The sequence below is a fragment of the Caretta caretta genome, chromosome 8 (genome assembly GCF_965140235.1).
Source record: "Caretta caretta isolate rCarCar2 chromosome 8, rCarCar1.hap1, whole genome shotgun sequence".
NCBI lineage: Eukaryota > Metazoa > Chordata > Testudines > Cheloniidae > Caretta > Caretta caretta.
In genome coordinates, this window is record NC_134213.1 from 65,426,237 (window position 1) to 65,451,750 (window position 25,514).

Consider the following 25,514-nt stretch of genomic DNA (forward strand, 5'->3'; position numbering starts at 1 on the left):
AGTGTTAGACAGATCATTGTAGAAAACAATCCTTACGTGGCATGGGGATGGCCAGTTTAATAAATCTTTCCTATCTTTAATTTTTACGACTTCATGATTTTACTCTGGATTAGAGAGACAAGAGTTGCCTTATGTGTATCTAATCTTCTGTTACAATCTGGTACAAACATGTGCAAAGTCTTTTATTTGTCTTTGTTATGTAAAACTTATTACTGAGCAGCGGTAATTATTCCCCTTTGGCTGGTTCCTTTTTTTTTTTCTTTTTTTTTTTTTGGAAAGTGTTCAATTTGTGTCCTGAATACAGATAATGGAAAAATATTTTATACAAAATTCGGAAAAATTATAAGCCCTTATATTCTCCAGATTTAGAAAAGGGATGATTTTTCATTCATTGGAAATTTTGTATGAAAATTTCGAAATAATTTTTGGGTTTTGAAATATTCTGGTTTTTGCTTTTCCATGCTTTTCTCTCTTTTCCTTTTCCTCTCTCTAAAAGGAGGCAAAGAAGGAAAATTAAGACTAAAAACAGAAAGTCTTTAATTGCCCCCCCAGTGTTTGTCTAAATTTTTCATTTTCCAAGTTAATTGAAAAAACCCCACCATAAAATGATGAAAAATCCGAATAGAAAAAATGATCACTTATCAAGTAAATAAAATTATTTAAAACATTTTGATCAGCTCTAGTCTTTAATTATATGTGAGGCTATGATTTAGTCATGGGTATTTTTAGTAAAAGTCATGGGCAGGTCACGGGCAATAAACAAAAATTCATGACCCATGACCTGTCCATGACTTTTACTACAAATACCCATGACTAAATCCTGGGGAGCCACTGCTGGGGGTGCAGGGGCCAGCAGCACCAGCTGCCGGGGACTGTCAGAGCACCAGCTGCTGGGGGACCGCTGCCAGGGCCCGTTGGAGCAGCCGCTGCTCAGGGCTGCCGGAGCAGCAGCTGCTCCAGCCACCTGGGGACCGCTGCCGGGGGTTGCCGACAGCGGCTGCTCCGGCCAGCCCAGGGACTGTCTGAGCAGCGGACAGTGTGGCTGGCCCCAGGGACCGCCTGAGCAGCGGCTGGCTGCAGAGCTGCTCCACCATCGACTGGTGCCAACTGCTTGGGTGGCCCTTGGCTCATCCACACTAGCCAATGCAGAAGTCACGGAGGTTGCGGAAGGTCTCGGAATCTGTGACTTCCACGACTTCCATAACAAACATGGAGCCCTAATTATATGTGATTTAATTCCTCTTTAGTCTAGTTTACTCCTTTGTGGCCATGCCTGAAATGGAATTTTATTAATACATCACGTTCATTTGATATGCTCTTAATACACCAAGTATTCTTAATCTCTGCTTTAGCCAGATAATTCTCTTGATTGAGGAAGCAGAAAAATATAATTATTAACAATACTTTGCACTTCTATAGCACTTTCCAGCTGAAGATCTCAAAGCACTTTACAGCCATTAATTAATTTATTAAACTTCACAACATCCCTGTGGATTAGACAAGTGATAGTAGTCTTATTTCCATTTTGCATATGGGAAAATTGAGGCACAGAGCCCAAGATCTCCCAAGAAGTTTATGGCAGGGCAGGAAATAGAATTAAAATCAACCCCATCCTCCATCATCTTCATTGTTTTCATGTTAATCTCAGAATTCACTTCAAAACTGCCCTCCTGATTTTTTTTCAAATTCACCACGGATCTAGTACACTTTCCCTTCACCATGTTCCTCACAATGTTCCTTTATCCCTGGCCTGCTCTCTGTCTCTAACCTGCTAATATCCACAATTTCAGACCTTTGTCATCGATGGTGAATTCTCTCTCCCTTTCCTCTGCATCATTGAGTCCTTTGTCTCTTCAAAGCTCGTCTTTAGACCTTCCTGTTCTCCTTAACTGATTCACTTTGGAGCATTTTGTGATTTTCCGTACTGGGGATGATGTATGCAAATTTACATGTATTACACTATGTTATGGAAAAAGAAAAGGAGTACTTGTGGCACCTTAGAGACTAACAAATTTATTTGAGCATAAGCTTTCGTGAGCTACAGCTCACTTCATCGGATTGCATCTGATGAAGTGAGCTGTAGCTCACGAAAGCTTAATCCGATGAAGTGAGCTGTAGCTCACAAAAGCTTATGCTCAGATAAATTTGTTAGTCTCTAAGGTGCCACAGGTCCTTTTCTTTTTGCAAATACAGACTAACACGGCTGTTACTCTGAAAACTGTGTTATGGGTTACCTTGGTAACTGCTGGAACAAAAATCTGTCTAAATGACATCAGAGAGTGCACAAACTCCACATCTTCCATTCTTTTACATAAATGAATGAGGCTTTCTTCCCTTTTTTTAGCAATCTTCCGAACTCATGGTGCTGCTGGTAAATGTTGGCTATCTTAATGTTGACCACTAAACTGATGGTAGTTGGTTCAAACCCCCAAATGAAAGAGGCAACCTCAGCGTTTTCCCCCCTTTTAACCTCTCTTCTGCTCTTTACCATCCAACAGGACCGTAGTGAGTTATTGGGTTCCGTTGCAGTGACTGCAATGAGGGAAGACATCTGCAGTCCTTTACCTGGTACTCAGCAGGAGAGACCAAAGTCCTCCAGGATTGTGCTGCCCCCTGGTAAATACTAGAAAGGGACTAAATATTCCATCATAGGGATGTGTCAACTTTTTGTGGAACTGACTATGCCAAAATTCAGATTCAGCACATTGTAGGTGGTGGTATGAAAGCCTTAGAGAACTACAGCATGCTGACTTCCTAGGTACAGAACAGCACAAGAAACAGAATATAGGCCATCCATAGCTACTTGGTATTGAGTACTGTCATGTTAGGAATTGCATTTTTGCAGAGAGACTGTTAACAAAAGTACTTTTTAGATCAATGTTCAAATGTTATTCATTTAACCGATAATCACTTCAATAAGAACTAGGTATTTTTATTATGGCTGTATTGTCAATTTAATATGTGGATTCATTATGTCCTCAGAAGGATATTTTTTCTTGTCTGGTATAGCTTGAAAGCTATACCATGAATGACCAGGCACTGGAACAGAGCTAAGTTACAGAAAAGCTAATATTAGAAGTACTAAGGTCTTTACTTACTGTCCCATCTTTTGAAACATGAAATTCTTTTCAACTCTTCTTCAGTTCTTCTGCAGAAATGGTTAAAAATGATCTATTCGGTTGAATTAAGGAAGTTACACATTACTGCAGCAACTTAAGAAAAACCCTCTTGACTTCCTGGAAACTGAAAAGAAAAAAAAAGTGGTGTTTTAAAGAAGTAGGTAAGATTGTCTCTGACATCACTTAGTTATATAGTGAGATCGCGAGTGGTTAGTCTTTGGGTGACAGAGGAAACTGCTCCCTGACTGATAAGCAGGCACTGCAATGTATGTGCACAGTTATTCTGCTTTTGATTCAAGTTTTGCCGAGAAATACTTTTATAGAAAGATAACAATTATTTTGCTTTCCAGAGAGAGACACATGCTGTTTCATAAGGGTACGCCTGATTTCCAGTTATGACCATGTTTTTGTGGCTTGAACTCTTGGCATTTGGCTTTGCCCTTCTGGACAACAATGTTTTTGTCAAAGGTACGTACCAACTGATATTTCATTTTCTAAATATGGTACCATAAAGTTCTTTCAGCAAAACAGAATGTTGAAGCTTTGCAAAGAGGAGAACTGACAATGTTGTCCAGAAACTATAACATATTGGAGCCGCAGCCATAATGTGGCAAAGGCTCCACTAGAACAGGACGACGTGGCTTAGAATGTGCAAGAGAAAAAATGTTTCCTGTGTAGCCATCTGTGAACGTTGTATAAACTTTTTTAAAGAAAGCTTTGCATTTTATATTTTAATTGTCTTTTATTCAAATAGTTTGGAAAAAATAATTGATTTGGAGCTCTCATAAATATCAGTTCAGTAGAATCCCAGTTCATTGTTTATGAGTCAACACTTTATTCCTTCACTGTTTAAAAACATTAAAAATCTCACTGAAGGAATCTTTAAACAATAAAGATCTCTTTGTATTTAAGTCACTCCCTGATGCAGATGGCATACAGTTCCTCAAATTTAGATTTGTATTGTAAAGAGTCTAGAAAGAAATCCAAAAACTGACTGGAGTGATGGACAATTGTAAAATGTATGTAATTACCATTGACAGTTTTCAAGAAATAAAGTAATTTTGTTGGTACATCAGCTTTGTAGTTAGTGAAAATTAATTAGAGAGACAGAATTTAGAATGGTCTGCAGCTACTTTCCATTATAAGTGAAGTTAGATCAGTCTTCACTGGTCGGTCTTGAAAAAGAATCGTACAGTCTAAGGGCCTGATCCTGCAACATTGACAGCTAGGTGTAGTGCTTGCTACTGAGAGTAGTCAATTAAGTCAATGGCAATACTCACAGAAGTAAGTATTATAAATGGCCATCAGCATCTGAAGAATCTGGATCCTATGATGATACAGTTTTCAATTAAAGAAGGCACAATGTTGCAGCATGGTTGCCCCCGACCCTCTACCACCGTTCCGGTTAGATAGTTTATATAATTGAGGATGTTAGCTACGACAGCTGTTTGATAAGCAATGTTCATCCTAAAATTGGGCATTAATTTACTTAATTCCAGATAGTAGCAAATGGCATGGTCTGATTCTCCCCTCATCTACAGCCGTTTTACACAGGTGTATTATTAATAATTTATTACTAATTGATTTCAATGGAGTTACTCCTGATTTACACTGGTGTAACCGATAGAAGAATCAGACCCTTAGTTGCTAACATGTTTTAGCTGGTTTAGAGTCTGGGTATTAGTTCTGTAATCCTTGAGAGCCTACAGAGAGTGGGCACTAAGTAGATCTGGTTAGTAGCTGTTGGATATTATATGGAAACAAGCGAATCTTGCACTATAAAGCAAAAGAGCAGATTTCTCTTTTTTTATCTGCTCTCCCATTTTTCATTTTTATAACTCACGTCTACAGTTGCTGCTCCCTTTTCTTCAGCAACAGCAGGTCAATGCCAGCCTCCGTTGCCATCCCTATTGTGAGTCGATGCAATGGCTAACAGAGGGGGCTGGATGAGGGGCAGAGAGTAGCACTACTTTTCCTCAAAACACAGATTTTATCTTCTTTTTTACGTAGACTGGTCTGGCTTCGGCAAGTTCCTCCCTATCAAGTTGCTAATACAATTGTTATAGGAGCCACAGCAGGCAGAAAAACAGAATAAAGTCAGTAAAAGTTCAAATACTGAAATGGCATTAAGGTATTGGAGAATTATGAGGGAGAAAATATTTGGCTTAAAACTTTGCTCGGTCTCCATTTCTTGGAGGGAATTCTTTCTTCTCACATCTTCCTCTTTGATTTTGGGCAAGTCACTTCACCCCTTTGTGTCTTTGTCTCTCCTTTTGTTAAATGGGGATAAAGCTATTTACCACCTTTGTAACCCATGTTGAAATCTACAGATGAAAAGCGCTGTACAAGAGCTAGTTGTTGTTGCTTGTGATTAGCCATACCATATTGATTTACTGAATCCCCTATATCAAATATCCAACAGTGTAAGCACTGTAGGTCCCTTTGGGACTAAAATCAAAGATGTATCTCAGAGGGAGCACAAAACACCAGGGCTCTTGGATCTGCACTGTCAGCCTGTTGGTTACTAGGTGGAATTTAAGGCGTTGCTTTTCCCTATATAATTTGGCACATGCTTATTTGAGAGATTCCTGTCCCCATGCCTTACTGACACAATTATGATCAGTCATTGTAACCTTCCTTCTCCCCCCATGTGTGAAATAGCTTACATTTGACTTTCAAGACACTTTCAATGCCTATCTATTTTTCTTGTTATAGGGTAGGGAAGAGTTTGATGGGGGTGGATCTTTCTGTTAGGACAGGTGTATTGGTGGACTTGATATTTTTTGTATTGGTTACCATTGGCTGGTAGGGATGGAGTAGGTGCTAGGTCTTATCTCGAGTGGTTTGTTGCCCGGGGTTATACTCGGAGGGGAGGAGAGGGTCTTTATTCTTGCTGCAGAAATAGTTTGCTGGTTATTGTTAGTCAATGGTGAGTTTGTTGCTGGGTTTGTCTTTACATTATGATTTGTGGCCAAGATTCAAATATGCCTAGTAAATTTTTTTTTTGGGGAGGGCGCTCAATTTGTGGGGCCCAACCTGAAATGTTTTAAAACAGCCTGATTCTCTCAAAGTGCCAAGCACCCACCCTCTCCCAGTCAGACCCCTGTAAGGTGTCTTAGGTTGCGCATCCCAACATTGAGGCATTTAGAATCACTAGTCACATTTAAGAATCTTGACCTAAGTTTTTAAAGAATGTCAAAGATAGCTAGAGCCTGGGAAAGATGACTTTTTATATATTGTTAGAAATTTCAAGAAATGAAATATATGTGGCCATCTGCAGTGTGTCAGTAATAAATATAGGAGTAATATTATCTGTAGCTGTTCCGTACCCATTTTCTAATGAACATTGAAAACTTCTATATTGATACTGAAGTAAAACATCTCCATGTTACTGAGTGCACTGTCTTAGGCTCCATTCCTGCAACTCGGTCTGTACAGGGAGACATTTGCGTCCATGAAAAATTCCATTTGGGTCACTTTTTCAATGCGGTGTCTGTCGCTCTCAAGTCCACTTGCACAGAACAGCTTGTAATATCAGGGCCTAATGCAGTCTGGCATATGCTATGGGGCTTTATAACGATCAGTGTCATAATATGCTCTTTCTTCTAACTTGTTTTTCTGATAAACGATCAAAATGTAAGTCTTGTATTTCTGGGGTCTATCTGTAGTGTACATTGAAGCATATCTTTATGAAATGCTACAATTGTTCTCAGATTTTTTTAAACACGTGCGGGCTGAACTTCCTCTCGTCCATGGCTTCAGGCCCTCCTTTCTCCCACTGAAGAACTGGCACAGCGACAGTTTTCACAAGCCTTTTACCCAACGCTGAGCCACTTCCTTTTCACAAGAAACTCCAAGTTCCACTTAATAGTTTGGGTTTGACTTTATGATTATTTTATTTTATTAAATAAAAGGCTTCTGCAGCCTCAGGAAAATCACTGTCTAAACAACTTCCAACCTTAACAGCTAATGAGCTTGGTCTAAATGCCTTTTCTTCTTTGCTTTGCCACAACCTTTGGCAGAGCTCCCCTACGTCTTTGGCCTCCTCATGGCAGTTAGAGTCTGAAGGATTGTGCTGGAGTGCAACTCAGGCTACCCTTTTGGAAAGATCTAGTGGAGCCATGTTGTAGTTATAATTTATAACTGTGGAAAGCTATGGTAATGCTTGGAAGGTGGGGTGGTTAGAAAAAGCAGAATTGAGGAGAAAACAAGAGAAAGATATTAGAGGAGGAAGAGGGGAAGAGAGAGTATTCTGAAATAACCTCTCTTCTGTGACACTTTTCACTTACAACAGCCACCTGTCTCTTGAAGATGTTGGGTATTTCACTATGTTGTTTTCCATAGTGCATGTAGACAGTAAGTTCTCTGAGGCAGGGACCTCGTTTGTGACAAATCACTCACTTTTCAGTGCTCTGTTCACTTCTGGTATTTCAAAATATGACAATAGATGGGAACCAGAGGCACAAAAAACAAGAGAGGGAGGAGTGGAGGGTAAGAGAGACAGAGAAAGGGAGGGAAGAGTGAAGTGCATGCGATGTTATAGGATTATTGTTGAGGTGTATGTGCTGTTATCTAAGGAATACAGGGAAAGGGATGTTGGTTCAAGGCCAACCAGTTTGCTTTACACTGTGCAAGGCAGACCTGTGATTCCAACCATATAATTCATTTAGATTTCTTCATTAATGCATTTATATTTACAAACTTAAATGCAGCAAACCACATTTAGAATCAGAGGGGCAGCCATGTTAGTCTGTATCCCCCAAAACAAGCATTCCTTATCAAGCATTCTTAAAACTACAAACCTACCTGGGGAAGTGAGGAAAGAGACTGACAGAGCAAGATGGGTACCCAGAAGTCACCTACTATAGGACAGGCCCAACAAGGAAAATAACAGAACACCACTGGCCATCACGTACAGCCCCCAGCTAAAACCTCTCCAGAACATCATCAACTATCTACAGCCTATCCTGGAAAAAGATCCCTCACTCTCACAGACCTTGGGAGGCCGGGTAGTCCTCGCTTACGGACAACCTGAAGCAAATACTCACCAGCAACCACACACCAGACCACAGAAACACTAACCCGGGAACCTATCCCTGTAACAAACTCTATTACCTACTCTGTCCCCATATCTACTCTAGCGACACCATCAGAGGACCCAACCACATCAGCCACACCATTAGGGGCTCATTCACTTGCATATCTACTAATGTGATATATGCCATCATGTGCTAGCAATGCCCCTCTGCCATGTATATTGGCCAAAGTGGACAGTCTCTACGGAAAAGAATAAATGGACACAAATCAGACATCAGGAATGGTAACATACAAAAGCCAGTAGGAGAACACTTCAATCTCCCTGGACATTCCATAACATATTTAAAAGTAGCCATCCTTCAACAAAAAACAACTTCAAAAACAGACTTCAAAGAGAAACTGCAGAGCTACAATTCATTTGCAAACTTAACACCATTAATTAATTTGGGCTTGAATAGAGACTGGGAGTGGCTGGCTCACTACAAAAACAATTTTCCCTCTCTTGGCATTGACACCTCCTCATTAATTATTGGGAGTGGACCACATCCACCTTGACTGAATTGGCCTCATCAGCACTGGTTCTCCACTTGTAAGGTAACTCCCTTCTCCTCATGTGCCAGTATATTTATGCCTCTATCTGTAATTTTCACTCCATTCATCTGAAGAAGTAGGGGTTTTTTACCCACGAAAGCTTATGCCCAAATAAATCTGTTAGTCTTTAAGGTGCCACCAGTCTCCCCACATTTAGAATGTACTACCAATATTCTCCTACAATCACAGAGCTGCCATGCAGAGATTGATTAGAAGGAAAGTCCTTTTTGGAACATGTCACACTGCAATCATTTCCTTTACCTCTGAATTTTTCTCCAATGCTATTATGTTTATATATTTGGGTCCCTAGACTATGTTGGGGCCTTTGGAATACAAAGTATTAAGAACTATACAAATACATAGTGAGACACACAGTCCCTGCCTTGGCAAGACAGACAAAGGGGAAGGGGGAAGGGGAAATGGGAAATGACGGTGAAGTGACTTTCCAAAAGTATCATAAGAGGTCGAGGTTAGAATTAGGAACAGAACCCTGGTCTCCTGACTCCTTGTCCTGTGCCCTATCCTGTGCTGCACCCCTGACATTACTTATGTGTATTGAATAACCTGTAGGTCTTCATACTCAATCACTAACACATTAAGTCACGGAAGGAGTATTTAATAGGTGTTTCTTCTCTTGAGGAGCTGCATGGAGGTACATTCTGTACCATGCTAAGAGTGAGATGCAGGGGAAGACTATAAAGTATTTAACTCCACGGTGTCCTCTCTTGGTATTCGTGGTCTAGTTAGATATTATTGTATCTAATTGTCAATTTTCCTGAGTTCTGCCATGACTACCTCTTTGCCTAAATGGCTGTTGCCTCTTAAGTCTCCACTCATCCGTGCCCAGAGCCTTAATTACTTTCTCAGTGAAGCTGTTTAATGGGGATTGGATTGCCAGGCCCATCCAGGAAATGGCAGTACAGCCTAGAAATATGTCACCTCAGGTAGCTTATTGCCTTTTCCTTTACTTCAGAATGCCCACTCTCACACATTGCTGTTACACTCATGTCTGATTAACAGTCAAGAGGATGTTTGATATCAGCTAGTTCATGTAATTTCAGTTGGGAAACCCACTCTGAGCTAGTAGGCAGTTTTTGCACAGAATGTTTACGGTCTTTGAAGCTGAAGTCAGGCGCTGAATGAGCCTGGAATCAAATTGATGCAACATAATGGTGTAAAGCCCTGAAATGGTAAAACACTGATATCTTCCTATAAATATCAAGATTAAACAACAAAAACAACCTATAGTGCTTTTTTTTTCTCATTTGAAATGGAGATTGACTGCTGCATTGTGTGTCTACATATATTTCCAGGTTATCTGTGCACTTGCAGGCAGTCATGTTCACCGGTGTTTCAATGATTGTTAAACCATTTTATCTATTTCCAGGTTTTTTTCTCTTTCTAATAAAAGCAGATTGGGGGCTCCAGGATCCGGGTTTTAAAAACTAACTTTGTGAGCATTTCAGTGTCAGCTTACATTATCCATAATGTTGTATAGCTACAGAATCTATTTCCTTTCTTTTCTTTTCTACTTCTTTTGCAGTACTGTACTCCTAGTTTATTCCTTCTGTGTCAATGTATACTCAGCTGGTATGCTTTCTTGGGTTTCTGTTTTGCAAATTCAAAGACTTCTCTTACAACCCTGCTTCTCATTCACAATCTCACCACTCTATAAAGAGTTGTCAGCTCTAACAGTATATTTCATTGTGCATGGAGGACTTTTTTTGTCACAAAAATGTGGACTCTGTGGAGCAATTTTTGAAATTGCCTTTGAAATAATCTTTTCCTGACATGAGATGAAACAGGACACACACACAAATCAGACTAATAGCGCTACAACATGGGGGGCGGGGAGGGAGAGGTCAAATCAAGGAATATTTCTGTATTACATATAGCAACTAACGGATCATTAAATATATTAGCTATCTCCTAGCACCTGCAAAGCTATATCATCAGGAAAATGTAAGGCAATACACAAGGATAGCAATAATCTCTGTCTCAGAAGGGTTGGTGTATAGGCATATGGTATTAAGACACTTTCAGATAATTAACTAGTTACTGCAAAGGCACTCGCCCCCTTGAAACTGTGAACAGGTTACTTTAAGCAGTAGTGCATTCCTGGACTGCTTCTGGATGGTGGGAGTTAAGAAGGAATGAAGTGGATAAGAGAAAAGGGGGAAGATAAATGATGGAGTATGGCCAAGTGGCTAGAGCACAGAACTGGGTGTCAGGTTCTGTGGATTCTATTCCAGGCTCTGTCACAGATATATTGTATGCTGTGTAGTTGTAGCCGTGTTGGTTCAGGGCTATTAGAGAGACAAGGTGGGTGAGGTAATATCTCTTATTGGACTAACTTCTATTGGTGAGAGAGACAAGCTTTTGACTCTGAGTACCTCTCCCTGACCTGAAGAAGACTGGTGTGGCTCAAAAACTTCTCTCACCACTAGAAGCTGGTCCAATAAAATATATTACCTCACCCACCTTGTCCCAGAGACATGTTGTATGAACTAGGTTAAGTCATGTAAACTCTCTAAATCTCAGTTTCTCCCTTTCTGAACCGGGGATAATAATACCTACCTCATGGTGATATTTTAAGCCACAATTCATTAAAATTTAAAAAGGTGAAAGTTATTGACAACCCTTAAATTATCACAAAAGAGTTACTTTGAAGAAGCTGTGTGATCTCAGGAAACATTGTCTTATGACACAGAGCTATCCACAAGAAGTGCAGAAAATGTAAAACAAGTGACTGACTGAATATATGGCATAGGATTGATTTCTGCCCTCACACCTGAAAGATAGGGCCGACAATATGAAGGGGATGTTTTTGCAGGGAAACAACTACCCAGGTAAAAAAAATAATTCTGTGCAGCCACACTCAAATCAGTGGGACTATTCTGAGAGTAAAGAGCTCCTCAACCTGAGTAAAAGTAGCAGAATCAGGCCTCAAATGATTAACCCTCTCTTGTCTCCTGTGAATTTCATATCATCTCCATTTTAACAAATGTGGAAATTGGGATACAGAGAGGTTAGGTGGAATGACCAAAGTCACACAATGAGTCACAGTCAGAGGCCGGACTGGAACATTGGTGTCCTGGCTTCCAATCTATTTCATGAATCAGAAAACCATGTCCCTCGAGAAACCATAGATATAAAAGGCCTGATTTTGAAATGTTTTCCATTTTGTTGAAGTAAATGCTACCATAAGAATGTCACATTTAAGAAAGGCAATTTAGATATTTAAATGGTAGCATTTGTGGGTACAAATTATTGCAGGAATCAATTGGTTGCACAAAAATGGAAACCAAGTCAAGGATCTCTTAGAAGTCAGACCTTCAAAAAAAATGGTCAAAGAAAGTTTTCCCATTCTTACTTCTGGATTTTTCTCCATTGGTCAAGAGTTGCTTTGGCTACTGCAGTTCCATTCTGTATCAGTCTCTTTTCTATATACTTCTAGATGATTTAAAAATGAATGTAAGGTAACATGCACAAATACTGGAGAAATCATTATGTTTTACAGTGTTCTGGAGAGGATACACCAAAGAGATTTTATTCTCAAAATCAGTCCTTGTAAAATGTATGTCCAATTAATGTTTTCTTTTTAAAATTATATATAATTTTAATAATTTTGTGTTTGGTACCTTGTTGCTATGATAGAATATCATCATCTTTTTTTGGTAATCAATGGAGAGAACTGGAGAATATATACAGTAGAAAAATTGCAATAGTTGTGGCATTTTGATATATGGGATAGGCCTTAAAATAGATAAGCTATTGTAAGGCTTCGTCTTGTTTGCTGGGTTTTTGTTTAATGCTTCTGTGTTCAGTTGTGTTGGCTCGTCAGAATCAAAAGGCATTTCTATATCCTCTGCACCTGCTTCACATTTCATATAAGAAGCATGGCATGTGGTTTAGGTTTCAGTGAAAGATGTGCAATGGCAATAAAGTTATATAGCTGCTAGGATGTTCTGGATTAGTGCTACTCCTCATCTAGTCGTGTGTGTTAGGGCATTTTGATTGCCTGAGGAGTGATTTAAAGGACTTAGAAATAAAACCTGCTAAGAGCCTCCCCAATAGATGCTCTTTCCCCTACAGAATATTCGGGTCTATTATAACTTAAGCCAAGGTGAACTCGGGTGCTGGAGAAGACACAAAGGCAGGCAAAAGAGAGTTCTGAGTTAAGAAGCCCTGGCAGGGATATAAGGTCTAAATATGGTTGTGACAAAGAGGGAAGACTGGCATGTGGAAAGACAAATTTTTCCTGGATACCAGTGAACTCAACATTTTGAGGGAGACAGAGGTAAAACTTTGATGAATTTCAGTGAAATACAGCTGTTGATCTCCTGAATTTGGCATGATATATTGTTAGGAATATTGGACTGTCTGACCACTAGAACAGAATCAATGAAAAGGTAAAGTGTTTTATATAAAGAAAGATGGTGGATTTTTAGGGAGTCACAATATGATATGAAAACCATGCCTGTAGACTCCTTTTGAGTGGAACATAGGACATGAAAACCATTGCAAGGTCACAGTACAGTTCAGGAAATAACTTCAAATCTTTATAGCAAAACCTACAAGAGTTCAGGAGTGCTTTGTTAGATGAACAAAGATCAAGATGCTCTAGCTGCATTTGCCTCCCTGCCATGATTAACATTTGTGATCAAGATCTACCAGGTTTAGTTGTAGTAGAAGACTATCCTGCATACACAACTATTTGGGATTTTAGTACATGTGGCAGTGTTGGGGGATGGGCATATGTGGACATGATCCTGTGCCTGGAGGTCAATAGGAGTTTTGTCACTGATTTCAATGGCCGCAAGATTATGTCAAGGGAAGGACTGTCAGCAAACCAAAGCCTCTTAGAATGGCTTTCTACTGAACAGCAATGACAGTTTACCCATCACATTACCTCACACCATTGGCAGCCATTCCCCCTCACATTAAATCTCTTGTTTTCTCTCCCCACTCAAAATGTTATTCACCTAAGCCTCACCTCTGCAGTGACATCAATGGAAAGTCCACAAAGGCAGAAGCACGACGCATTCAAACTTACAAGTATTATTTTGTCTCTGTGTTTTTTTCTTTTTTCTTTTTCTTTTTGCAGTAGTTTGTTGAATTTTCTTTAGCATTGTCTTATAATAGGAAAATAATGTCTATGCTGTTGGGTTATATTCACAATAAATAGTTTTTGAGTCCTCAAATGCTACAACTTTGCTTCAGCATTTAATTGCCCATACAAGGTATTTAGGGCCGGCACCCGCAAATGGAGCAGTATGGTCAAAAGAGCTTGACGATCATTTAGACATCAGAATAAGTCTCCAGATTTTGATGGGTGGGTTTTGAGCTCTTTTGAAAGTCTGGCCTTTGTTTAGATGCTGAAGTGAGAGAGGAAAACTTGGCCCAATAGCGAGTACTTAGCACATGGAAAATCAGGCCATTAGCTCTTTTGACATTGTAGCTGTTATTGCTGTGTATATTCTGCCGTGAATATTATATTATTGTTCTTTATTACTACAACTGAACCTAATGACTGCAGTCGAGATCAGGGGGACTCCATTGTGCTTGGCACTGTACTAACACAGAATGAAGGCAATACTTGCCCCCAAAGAGCTCACAATCTAATTTAAGGCAAAATACAACAGTGGGTTTTTAAAAAAGGAAGGAACAAGGGAACGAGGATGAGGATGAGCAGTAGGAGCATATGTGCACAGCCATATTGTTTTTATAATCCCCTATGCAATTAATTTCTTCTGCTGAGGAACTGACCTGCTGTTATTTTATTCAGAGTACCACCATCTTTGAATAATGAATCATTCTCTGCACCCAAAATAACCTCTCACACATAGGCCCATGAACTATTATTCTCACACTGGTCACTGTGCCCTTGCAGTTTTTATATTGCAGCAGATGATACAGTACAGAACTTGGTAGTGTACATTTTAATATAAAACTCTGCTAAAACCATACTACCTTGAACATGCCTGATCTCATCTGATCTTGGAAGCTAAGCAGGCTTGGGCCTGGTTAGTACTTGGATAGGAGACCTCCTGGGAATACTGGGTGCTGTAGGCTTTTTTGCGGGGGAAGGATAGCTCAGTGGTTTGAGCATTGGCCTGCTAAACCCAGAGTTGTGAGTTCAATCCTTAAGGGGGCCATTTAGGGATCTGGGGCAACTATGGGGGATTGGTCCTGCTTTGGTCCTGAGTAGGGGGTTGGACTAGATGACCTCCTGAGGTCCCTTCCAACTCTGATATTCTATGATTTTATGATTCTATGGTATTCTAAAAACAAGCTTTAGACACCCATGTAATTATTTTTATTCTCTCTTATATGAATGAAATATATAAGGACATATGCAAAAGCATTGCACTTGTTTACATTATTTATTTGGCCCCAGTGTTTAACCCATCCCTAACCCCACTGTGGTTGCACACTAGGTAGCAGTCATGTAAATAAATTAATTTTAATATAGCTGTGTAGGTTGCTGTGTGTTATATATGTACTTTGTATATAATAAGATATGCCCATGTGTATATGATGCCAGAGAATATGAAAATCTAATATTTTTATGCTCCTGACATGCAATTCATATTACAGATATTCCATCTGTTTGGAATGCAAGTATGTAATGGCACCCACATACCTAAGGGAAGGGACAATATTCTATTCTATTCTATTCAGAATCTTGTCCCACACTCATCACCAGTATCTGAGCACCCATAAAACCAAATATAATCATTATAATAAGGAATTAATTCTCACTCCAGACATGTCATTGCCCTAACAGATTTATCTACACAGAAAAGTATTGTACTATAACTCCCCATCCTTCACCAAAAAGAAAAATACACAAAATATATGTATGAAGGGAAATACAGGATTTAACAGCTAGAGTGCAAGGGTTTGACATCACATTTCATGAAGTGCATGTTGCAGATAAAGTGGAGCCAAAGATCGCTTTGGAAATTGTCTTCAGTGAACGAAAGTAAGGTCCAGATCCACACTGCAACATTCAGTATTGGAAGGAGATATTTACTGAACTAAATAATTGGAATTGTGGTGCTTAGCACTTTTGAAAATCAGGTTGTATGCAGCTGTATGTGTGTTTTGGAAATGTTTTACTTTCAAATTGCAGAGGGATTTGAGTGGCTGAGTTTATCTGTAAGTTATAAAATGTTCACTGAAAAGGGATTCTGACAAAGTCTTGAAATACTGAAGCAGATACATGGTACACAAAAAGAGCTGGGTGAAATCTTTTCAGCAAATAGTATTGTCACTGAAAAAATGCATTTTGGGGTCGGGGGGTCTGAAACTATTTTCAAATTTGGGTCAAATTTGTTGAATAGTTTTGGCTGATTTATTTTGAAAGAGGACAAAAATAGATTTGACCATTTCTAAACATTTTGGTTCAACTTTTTGGTTTCAAAATGTTTCATTCTGAACATTTTAAAATGTTTCTTTTAGTTATTTTTGTTCCAAAATGTTGTCCCAGTTTGAATTTTGGCCATTTTTAAAAAAAATCCACAAGAAAAAGGTGAAAAATGCCCCCCCAAATGACCACAATGAAAAAAAAAAGTCAAAACATTCATTTTGGGTTGACTCAAAATGTTTTCTTCAGTTCCAAACAAAAAAAAAATTGCGTCCTTGCTTTGGTGAAAAATTTAAAAATATAAATTTCAGTTTGATTCAAAGCAAATTTGGGGGAATTTTTTGGTTCGGCCCCAGAATAAAAAATATTTGCTCAGATTTATATAGAAATTCTTTAATGACCATAACCATTTGCTCTCTCTGAAAATAATCTGTCACATTAGCTTGTCTTGCAATTGTCCCACAGCTTGACTTCAAGATAATTGGCATATTAGGAAATGGGCAGAGCCACAAAGTCTATTTTAAAGTCATTTAAAATCTTTATTGTAGACTTTAGGAGTCACCACGGTGATTGAAAGGGTGATACATCATCTAATTTACATCTGACACCTTTTCACTCTTTTCTTAATGGTATTTTCAAAATGTTCCAAAAAATGTATCGTTATATTTTGATAAATATTTGTTCAGAAAATGGTTTAACTATAGAAGGACTACTTAAATGCTTAAAACTATGCCTGTGCTTAAGTGGTTTGCTGAATCAGGGCATGTAGATTAAAGTAATCAAAAGGAAGAACAAAGAACAGTCCTTCTGATGTTTTCCTTTCCGTATGAGATGTTAGTAATGCTACCTGTTTATTACATTATAAAATAATAATCATATATTGAAAAAAGAGCAGGTAACTGTGATTTACTGGGTATAATTGTGTCACAGGGTTCTGATAATGATATAAACCAAAAGAACAAATCTCAGCAGCTTATGTTGTGACTTACTAGAACTTTGAGACTGAACTATAACCCCATAATTCAAAATTGCCTGTTCTCTATTAAAATGTGAAATAACATAGGTTAGTACATTGATCTGATTCCAGACCTACTATTTTCCTGTTTCTTTTGAGGTGATATTCCCTGATTCAAAGTCATCTTTTGGCCCCTGCTCCTCTTCTATTGAGGCTATACTTCCTTCAGTACCTTATCCTAGCCTGAAGGGACTCTGCTAAACTACCTTAATCTGAAATGTCTGTGTGCTAGCCTGGTGGCAGTAACTAACTCTGACAGGGGACAGATGTTTAGTACCCTTTGTGGGGTCTTGCTGTTAGTGGTTGTAATGTAAAGATTTTGTAGTAACTGCACTAACTATAAACCAGCCAGAATAAAATTAGTGTTCCTATGAATTTCTCTCTTTCGTGCGCGCTTTTAATGATGTTTTGTGAGATATTTTGCTCTCAGAAAACAGAAACATTTCTCATATTTTAAAAATAGATCTAATGCAGTACTGCTATTTTTATTATAAATAAATTACTTTGCTAGGTTTAGACATTGCCAAAGAACATAGATTAGAATTTTGGTGTTTGAGTTTTTAATTGGATTAAGAACAATACAACACCAGTTTGATAGAGCTTTAAAATCAAATGGAAGGCCACTAAGTTTAAAAATTAGAATTTTATGATCAAATAATTCTCCTCACCTGATACATTTTTGATACAAAGCTCTTTGTTTTATAAAACCTTTTGGCCCCAGTGCACCACCCTCACTTGAAAAGTATACACTGGGAGGACAATCAAATGTAAAACATTAGACTGGAAAATATTTAATCTGTTCTGGCGTAACAGCTACTAGAAAAAAAGGAAAATAAAGTGTTATGTCAACTATTCAGAATGTATAAAAGCTGTTCAGAAAATGTCTAGCATACTTCATGTTACCGCTTTTAATGGCATAAATGAGTATAAAATAGTTAAAATATATTTCAGTTACTTTGGGTCAAGTTCTGATCTCAGCTGCACTGATGTACAATTGCCTTTAGTGGAATTATTCTGGATTTATGTCAGTAAAATTTACACCAGAATTGGGCCTTCTGTTCTTCGGATAGGCTTGCACTTTGGGTGCACTCCTTTAGGATGTTTACTAGGCACATAGGGTAAAATTTTCAAGAGAATCTACAGTGACTTGTGAACTTAAATCCCATTTTCAAAACTGAGATAGGCTATGTCTACACTGTACACGTCACATATAGCTACATGCTGCAGTGAAAAGTGACCTGGGTCCACATTGTGGTGTGTAACTACACTTGCCAGTGAAAGGCTCTGGCAGCAGGGAGGCAGCAGGCAAAAGTCTCAGCAGCAGGAAGCTGCTGGAGCCTTTTCCTTCTGCTTCCCCCCGCAGGAGCCTTTCCCCACTGCTGGAGTTTTTCCCTGCAACAGGGAGCTGCCTTTCTCTGTACTGGGAAAAGGTTCCAGCAACTTCCTGAAGTAGCTTTCCCTGTGCTGGAGTCTTTCCCTGACGCTAGGACCAATCCCTGCCACAGGGGATGGCTCCAGCAGTGGAGAGGCAGTGGGCCACCATGCGGATAAAAATAGCAGTGTAGACTGGGAGGCACTGCTTGCGTATGTAGAAAGCCCTGTAGGGTATATACCCAGGTACATAACCATAGGGATCAGGAGTCTCTCTACTCTCCTAAGCTGTGGCTCACTGACTACGCTGCTTTTTATACCCATGTTAGCGGTTATGTAGTGTATGTACTCTACAGGTTGTATGTGCAGTGTATACGTACCTTTAGGCACTAAGGATCCTAAATGTCTGTCACTTTTGAAAATGGGACTAAGGTTCCAAAGTGATATTAAGTGCTTTTGAAATGAACTCTGATTATCATGGATTTCATTATAACTACAGTCTTTATGTAGAAATAAATAATTAGGGCTTGTTACTATAAGTCACTGGAACTTTTGCCTAATTCAGGTCTGAGTAAACATTGAGGACTTGATCACCCTTTCCTGAGAATAAACCTCTGAGAGATGTTCCCCTTGTGGAGTTTCTCCAGAATCATTCCACTAAAGATCAAATAGGGGGTTCTGTCCCTAAATCTCATAGACCCCCTTCAGATCTGTGAAGATCTTCCACTAGATCAAGAGGATGGGTCTTTGTTGAAGTTTTGTTCCTCCACAATGACTTTGAATGTGGTACCAATGCCAGGGTTTTCCTTATCAACAAATGCCCCTGGAATCCTTTCCCAGTGGATTTCTCATAGCATTAGGGGTGGGGGATGGTAGGGAAGAGCTAATCTAATCCAGGCAACATTGACGCTTTTGTTAGATGTATCACTGGTGGCCAGACAGGACTTTGTATATCCCCTGATTCCATGCTCAGACCTCCCTGCCCCTTCCACCTTTCCACACATTCGTCCTGGGTCCTGTGGAGATCCCTTCATGGAATCCATGGAAAGGGGAGGATCTTGTAAAGATGTGGGACATTTGGCTCAAAGGGTTTTGATAGCTTCAGCACTCAGTTCCTGACAGGATAAGGTTCCAATTCTGAGCACAGGGCTGAGTAAACACAAACACCTCTGTGTTGATGTTGTCATGGAAATAACGGCCTTGATTTTCTCACTGATTACATCTGCTTCATGTCTGAGGCACAAACACTGAAAACCTGGAACAGTTTTACCAAAATAGGTAGCTTCTTTGTTTCTAAATGAGTATGGAAAATTACCTGACCTTTGATGGATGTTTTGATAATGGCAGACATACAGACCTATTATCTGTTTTCAGGAAGTGTAGGCAGAATGGTACCATTCCTGCATTATTAATAGTAGTAATAATAAGAAGAAGAATGAACAGGTAATTCTTTTAGACACATCATGGAATCTCTCAATAGAGCAGTTCAGAGGCACCAGATATCTTGTTTCCAGCTACAGAGAATATAGTTCTGTTCTGCATTCATGAATAGCTGTGTTAAAGCCAAATAATCACTTTTTTTTATTTAGAAGCAGTGATATAACAAAGAAAATCATATTATTTCTCACTGGTACATTTTATTCATATCTTAATAGTGGTTTCCTCTGTAATGGTTAATAGTGGTTCTCGCTATAAGGCATTTATTCAGGAAAAAAAGCCCTCAATCCTGCAGGCCTTATGCTGGCAAACCTCCCTTTTATCTGAGTGGGAGGTTTGCCTAATACCTGGTCTATACTTAGCAGTTAGGTCTACATAACCACATCAGTCCAGGGTATGAAAAATGTACACCTCTGACTGATGGAGCTATGCTGATCTGACCCTCAGGGTAGATGCAGCTATGTCAATGGATGAATGATTCTGTCAACATATTTACCATCATTCTGGGAGGTGGTGTTTCTACACTGATGGAAAATCCTTCCCATTGGTATAGGCTGCAGCTACGCTTCAGGGATATGCTGGCATAGCTATGGTGAGGTAGCTATGCTGGTATAATCTCCGTAGCATAAACATACCCTAAGAAACGATGACAAGGCTGGTCTCCTAATCTTTTCCTAAAATATTAGAGAGTAGAGTTTATAGTGATTTACAATCTATGTTCCTGACCCCGCAAACATTTGTGCATATGTTTAACTTTAAACACTGACTTCAGTGGGACAATTTAAAGGAGTAAAGCTAAACATGTGCATGGCATTTGTAGATTCAGAAACTAAATATTTGGTAACAGGGTAAAAAAATATAAAATATATTAAAATTACAACTCAAAATATTTACTCTGTTACGTAACTACACATAGTAGTACATTTCAGGGTTACCATAAAGTTAATAGGATTAGCAGCATTCTCTCCAGATCCAAGTCTTATGTGCATAAGCACAAAGTATAGAAAACCTTTGTACAAGTTAGTGGGTTTTATCCTAGATAGATTTCTGCATTCAGGAAATAACCTGATCTCTAGTAGCACTCAGTACATACACTGTGGAGGATATAATCCCAATGGTAACACCATTTTAATCGTCTAGAGAACTAGCATAAGAAATTGAAGCAGTTTCCTCCCAAGAGAAACATGAACATGTTATATTACTATATTAACTTGAAGCATATTCATGTGGTTGGAGGGGACAGCATTTATTTACTGAATTTGGGCTTGCATATTTGTCGTAATAAATCATGTTAAAGACCAGGTTTTCAAAGAAATACAAAAAATAAATAGTTTGGGGGCACCTATTCATCATTATCAATTGTTATTTTTGTTACTTCTTGCATAGTGTGTGTAAAAATATTGCTGCTTAATAAATGTAATGTCACTGGACTTTAGGGCACCATAATAGTTATATCTAGCTGTTACAGAGCCCCTTTTCATCCATAGACCTCAAAGTGCTTTACCGAGAGAGTAGGTATGTTTATCCCACTTTTTAAAGATAGAAACAGGTACAGGGAGTCAAAGTGACACACTGGCGGTCACCAGCAGAGGAACAGAACCCAGGTCCCTTGAGTCTGAGTCAAGTACCCTTTTGATTTGGCTACACTGCCTTTCTTAAAAAAAGTAGGAGGTGTGATCTGCAGGAAGGAAATATTATTTTATTCTTGGGATTTATAGTTGTTTGAGACAATGTATGACTACTTCATAAATTAAATGGAGACACTGGTCTGCAAGCCCATAAATCCAAGCCAAAAAAAAAAAAAGTAACAGTGTAAAAAGATAGGGGCATATTGTACCATCAGCTTTTAAACAGAACAGCCTGTTCATTTGGTGCTTGTTGGTCACAAAGGAGTTCATCCCTTTACAGGGGGCCAACACAAGGCCTATGGGCCATTCAAGCATGACTTAAGTGGCTTTGCAGAAGTCCTGTGCTGTCTCTCTGAATAGGGATACATTTTATCCTAAAAGAAGGATGGGTGCAAGAGTTTATGTTGTGGACCAGCAAAGACAAGGGTTGTTTTACTGGGGAAAGATGAAAAGGTATTAATATTTCTTGCTGGCTCAATAAGTACATTTCCTGCTGAGAGAAGTTATTGGCTTCAAAAGAAGTTCTCTGCTTTTTTCCAAGTAAAGGTGGGATGCCAACTGGCTGTCTTGGAATAGTGAGTAAGATCAAAGATTAAACCTGCTTCAGATGTCCAGGAGCACCAGCAAATGCAAAGAGTACATCATAAGCTGGGAAATAGGAACAACACAAATAGTATCAGCCACTTCTATATTGTGACAGATACACCAGCTTTACTTCATTTTGTGGTTTGGAAATAAAGCATCTACTAGAGCATATGAAGAGCAAATGAGAACTAGCTTGAACTGGGCTATAAAGATAGGTCCTGAGCATTTGCCCCTTATGGGGTATGTCTACACTGCAATTAAACACCTGTGGCTCGCCCGTGTCAGCTGACTAGCAGTTGTGGGGCTTAATAGCAGTGTAAACATATCCACTGAGGACAAATTCCTATTAAAGGCAATAGAAATTTTGCATGTGCAAAATGTGAGGAAAGACCTGAAGATCTGTATAGTCTAAAATGTTTTATGAAACTCCATTAAATGTGACTGTCTAGGTAATTTAGTTGTCAGACTTCTGTTGAGTGTTGCTGCTGAAATATAGTCCTGTATCTTAAACGACACCCATAAAATGACAGAGCGATCTTTGATTTCTAATGACATTGAGCTATCAAACCTAAGTGTGTAAAATAGCATTTCTATTGGATACTGAAGTTTAGCTAGTGTGTGTATGGACCGAGTCAGGCTGTCTTGTTACAAGCAAAATTATCATTAGGGAAATGACCTGTCATGCAATTTGCTGTAGAGTCATATTTCAGAATAAAAAAATGCTCCAACGCTTTCAGCTTAAAAACAACCCTGCCCCCTCTCTCCCAAAAGACTTTTCCCCATACTGATACAGGAGATTTTACTTTTGTGATGAAGACTGTTGGGAATGAATGAAAGTAGGATGATTATTTGAAGTATTGCATCTCGATTTCCTGGTACATAAATTCTGTCGAGAAGTTTCATAGAGTAGTTGTTAAGGCCGATGCCAAATATGACTGGAAACAAATTATAGCTTGGTTTTGCTGAACACTGATATTCACTATGCTGCACACACATCTGGCAACTGTTGATGTAAAATCTGGAAAAAAGTTAGTTTGACCTCTTTAAATGTTTCTTTGCCAAAAATGATCAGATTCTGTATTCACTGCTAGCACCTCAGTGATTCTAATTTACAATCTTACTCATACTTTTTGATACTGTTTCTGGTGCATTATTTTGACCAGAAAAGCTGGGAACTACCATCTTAGCTGAAAGACTAACAAATTTATTTGAGCATAAGCTTTCGCATCCGATGAAGTGAGCTGCAGCTCATAAAAGCTTATGCTCAACTAAATTTGTTAGTCTCTAAGGTGCCACAAGTACTCCTTTTCTTTTTGCGGATACAGACTAACACGGCTACTACTCTGAAACCCATTTTAGCCGATACTTTCCTGCAGATGAAGCTCTGGGGGGAGGAAAACTCACTGAAGTTCTCCTTGCAAAGTTTCCTCTGATTTTTTTTCCCCACTGGGATAGGAGTTTCCCACTCTCCACAGAAGAAGCAGAGAGTCCCAAAACTCTACAGATCCCCCAAATCCTGTGGATCTCGGGGATGTCTTAGAGGTACTTTTGTCCTGGGAGAACATGGCCCTTCTTCCTACTGTATTGACCAGCCATACCACACATTTACCATGGTCAAATCCAGCTCCCACCACAGGAATCATGTCCTGAATGCATAGTATCAGCAGGCTTCAGTATGAGTGAAATTGGGCTAAAGTACTTTAAAATCATTTTAATCCCAGAGAAGAATGTGGCCCTTAATGGTTATTTTATTTAAGGTCAGCTCAACAATGCAACCTTATTGAAACCAACAATTTCAGAATTAAATTGTCATAGTCTTTCTTATGAAAACAATACACACAAGCAACTTATACTTAAGTAATATTCTGTGATGTTCTTAACTTTGCAAAATAGACTGGATAAAGTGTCCACTTCTGTAGTTTATTTTAAATTAATATGATCATTTTCATAAGTAAGAACCTTTTAAAGAAAGTAAATAAGGAAGTATTTACTCCTTCTCATAACACAAGAACTAGGGGTCATCAAATGAAATTAATAGGCAGCATATTTAAAACAAACAAAAGGAAGTATTTCTTCACACAACACAAAGTCAACCCGTGGAACTCTTTGGCAGAGGATGTTGTGAAGGCAAGACTATAACAGGGTTCAAAAAAGAACTAGATACATTCATGGAGGATCGGTCCATCAATGACTATTAGCCAGGATGGGCAGGGATGGTGTCCCTAGCCTCGGTTTGCCAGAAGCTAAGAATGGGCAACAGGGTACGGATCACTTGGTGATAATGTGTTCTGTTCATTCCCTCTGAAGCTTCTGGCATTGGCCACTGTCAGAAGACAGGATACTGGGCTAGATGAACCTTTGGTCTGTCCCAGTATGGCAGTTCTTATGTTCTTAAAAAGAAACTCTGTAGGGTAATAATGCAAATGATTAAGAGGAGTGATAAAGTTTCTTGTTAAATCATGACATTCTGTCTACCTAAATATATGTACTGTACATAGAAGCAATTTCAAGTGATATCTACCATTATTCATAATTAGAGTTGCTTGTAAAAGTGCCAGAATGTTTGTTTTTCCCCATAATATTCTAGAACTGTTTGGTAGTTGGAAATGAAACTACATCAAAATGCTTATGTGTAAATGCCCTAATTTCCTGATTACTATACTTTGGTGCTGAAATTTTCAGTCATGTAAGGGATTTGGATGCTCAGTTCTCATTACTCTTAAGCAGCTTTGAAAATTTCACGCTAGATGTGTTGCATTGGAAAAAAAGCTACAACATGCTATACTGTGTCTTCACTTCTATTCTTGAACAGCAGTTCAATGGCCTTTTGTACTGATCTGGAGTTCTCCATCCAGTTCCTATTGGAGGGTGTCCATATCACACACCTCCTCCATGTGTTTGCAATATGTGGCAGTGTTATCTAAGAGGCCAAGAACTGAATGGGCATAAAGCCTGAATGAACCTGGAGGTGGCTTCTACAGGACAAGATTGAAGAACAATGGCAGGACTATGTGGGGAAACTGGTACTTCCACTGCTTGTACTGTACCACTAAATTTATGATAATTTTGTGCAAATATTCTTCATTCACTAAACTTTCTCTCTTTATTTAAAGTTAATTTAATGTACTTGAGAGATTAAATCACAAAAATATAAATTATTGTGCAATAAAATGCCTTACATACTAGATTGGAATCTTCTATGAGGCTTCTATCAACTCAAAAGCCAATTAAATATAGCTCTATAGCCATGAAAACATGTTAAAAAGGGAAGATGAGTCACTGGCTAGTCACGCTCTCTGGGGTTTTACTTTTGCAAAATTCTACATTTCAAACCGTGTAGGCTGAAGTGTTAATATTTT

At 38.9% G+C, this 25,514-nt stretch overlaps 1 protein-coding gene and 1 pseudogene across 6 annotated transcripts in view; both read left to right on the forward strand.

The window, feature by feature from the left end:
- The first annotated feature begins 3,292 nt into the window (after positions 1-3,292).
- PTPRC (protein tyrosine phosphatase receptor type C) overlaps positions 3,293-25,514 on the forward strand; it is a 156,841-nt gene continuing 134,619 nt past the window's right edge. For all 6 annotated transcript variants that reach the window (XM_075131557.1, XM_075131559.1, XM_075131561.1 and 3 more), the window contains exons 1-2: positions 3,293-3,385; positions 3,470-3,587. In XM_075131557.1, coding sequence (XP_074987658.1) covers positions 3,515-3,587 — 73 coding nt within the window. In that variant the 5' untranslated portion in view covers positions 3,293-3,385; positions 3,470-3,514. The remainder of the gene's footprint in view (positions 3,386-3,469; positions 3,588-25,514) is intronic.
- LOC125641987 (5S ribosomal RNA) lies at positions 14,704-14,822 on the forward strand (annotated as a pseudogene).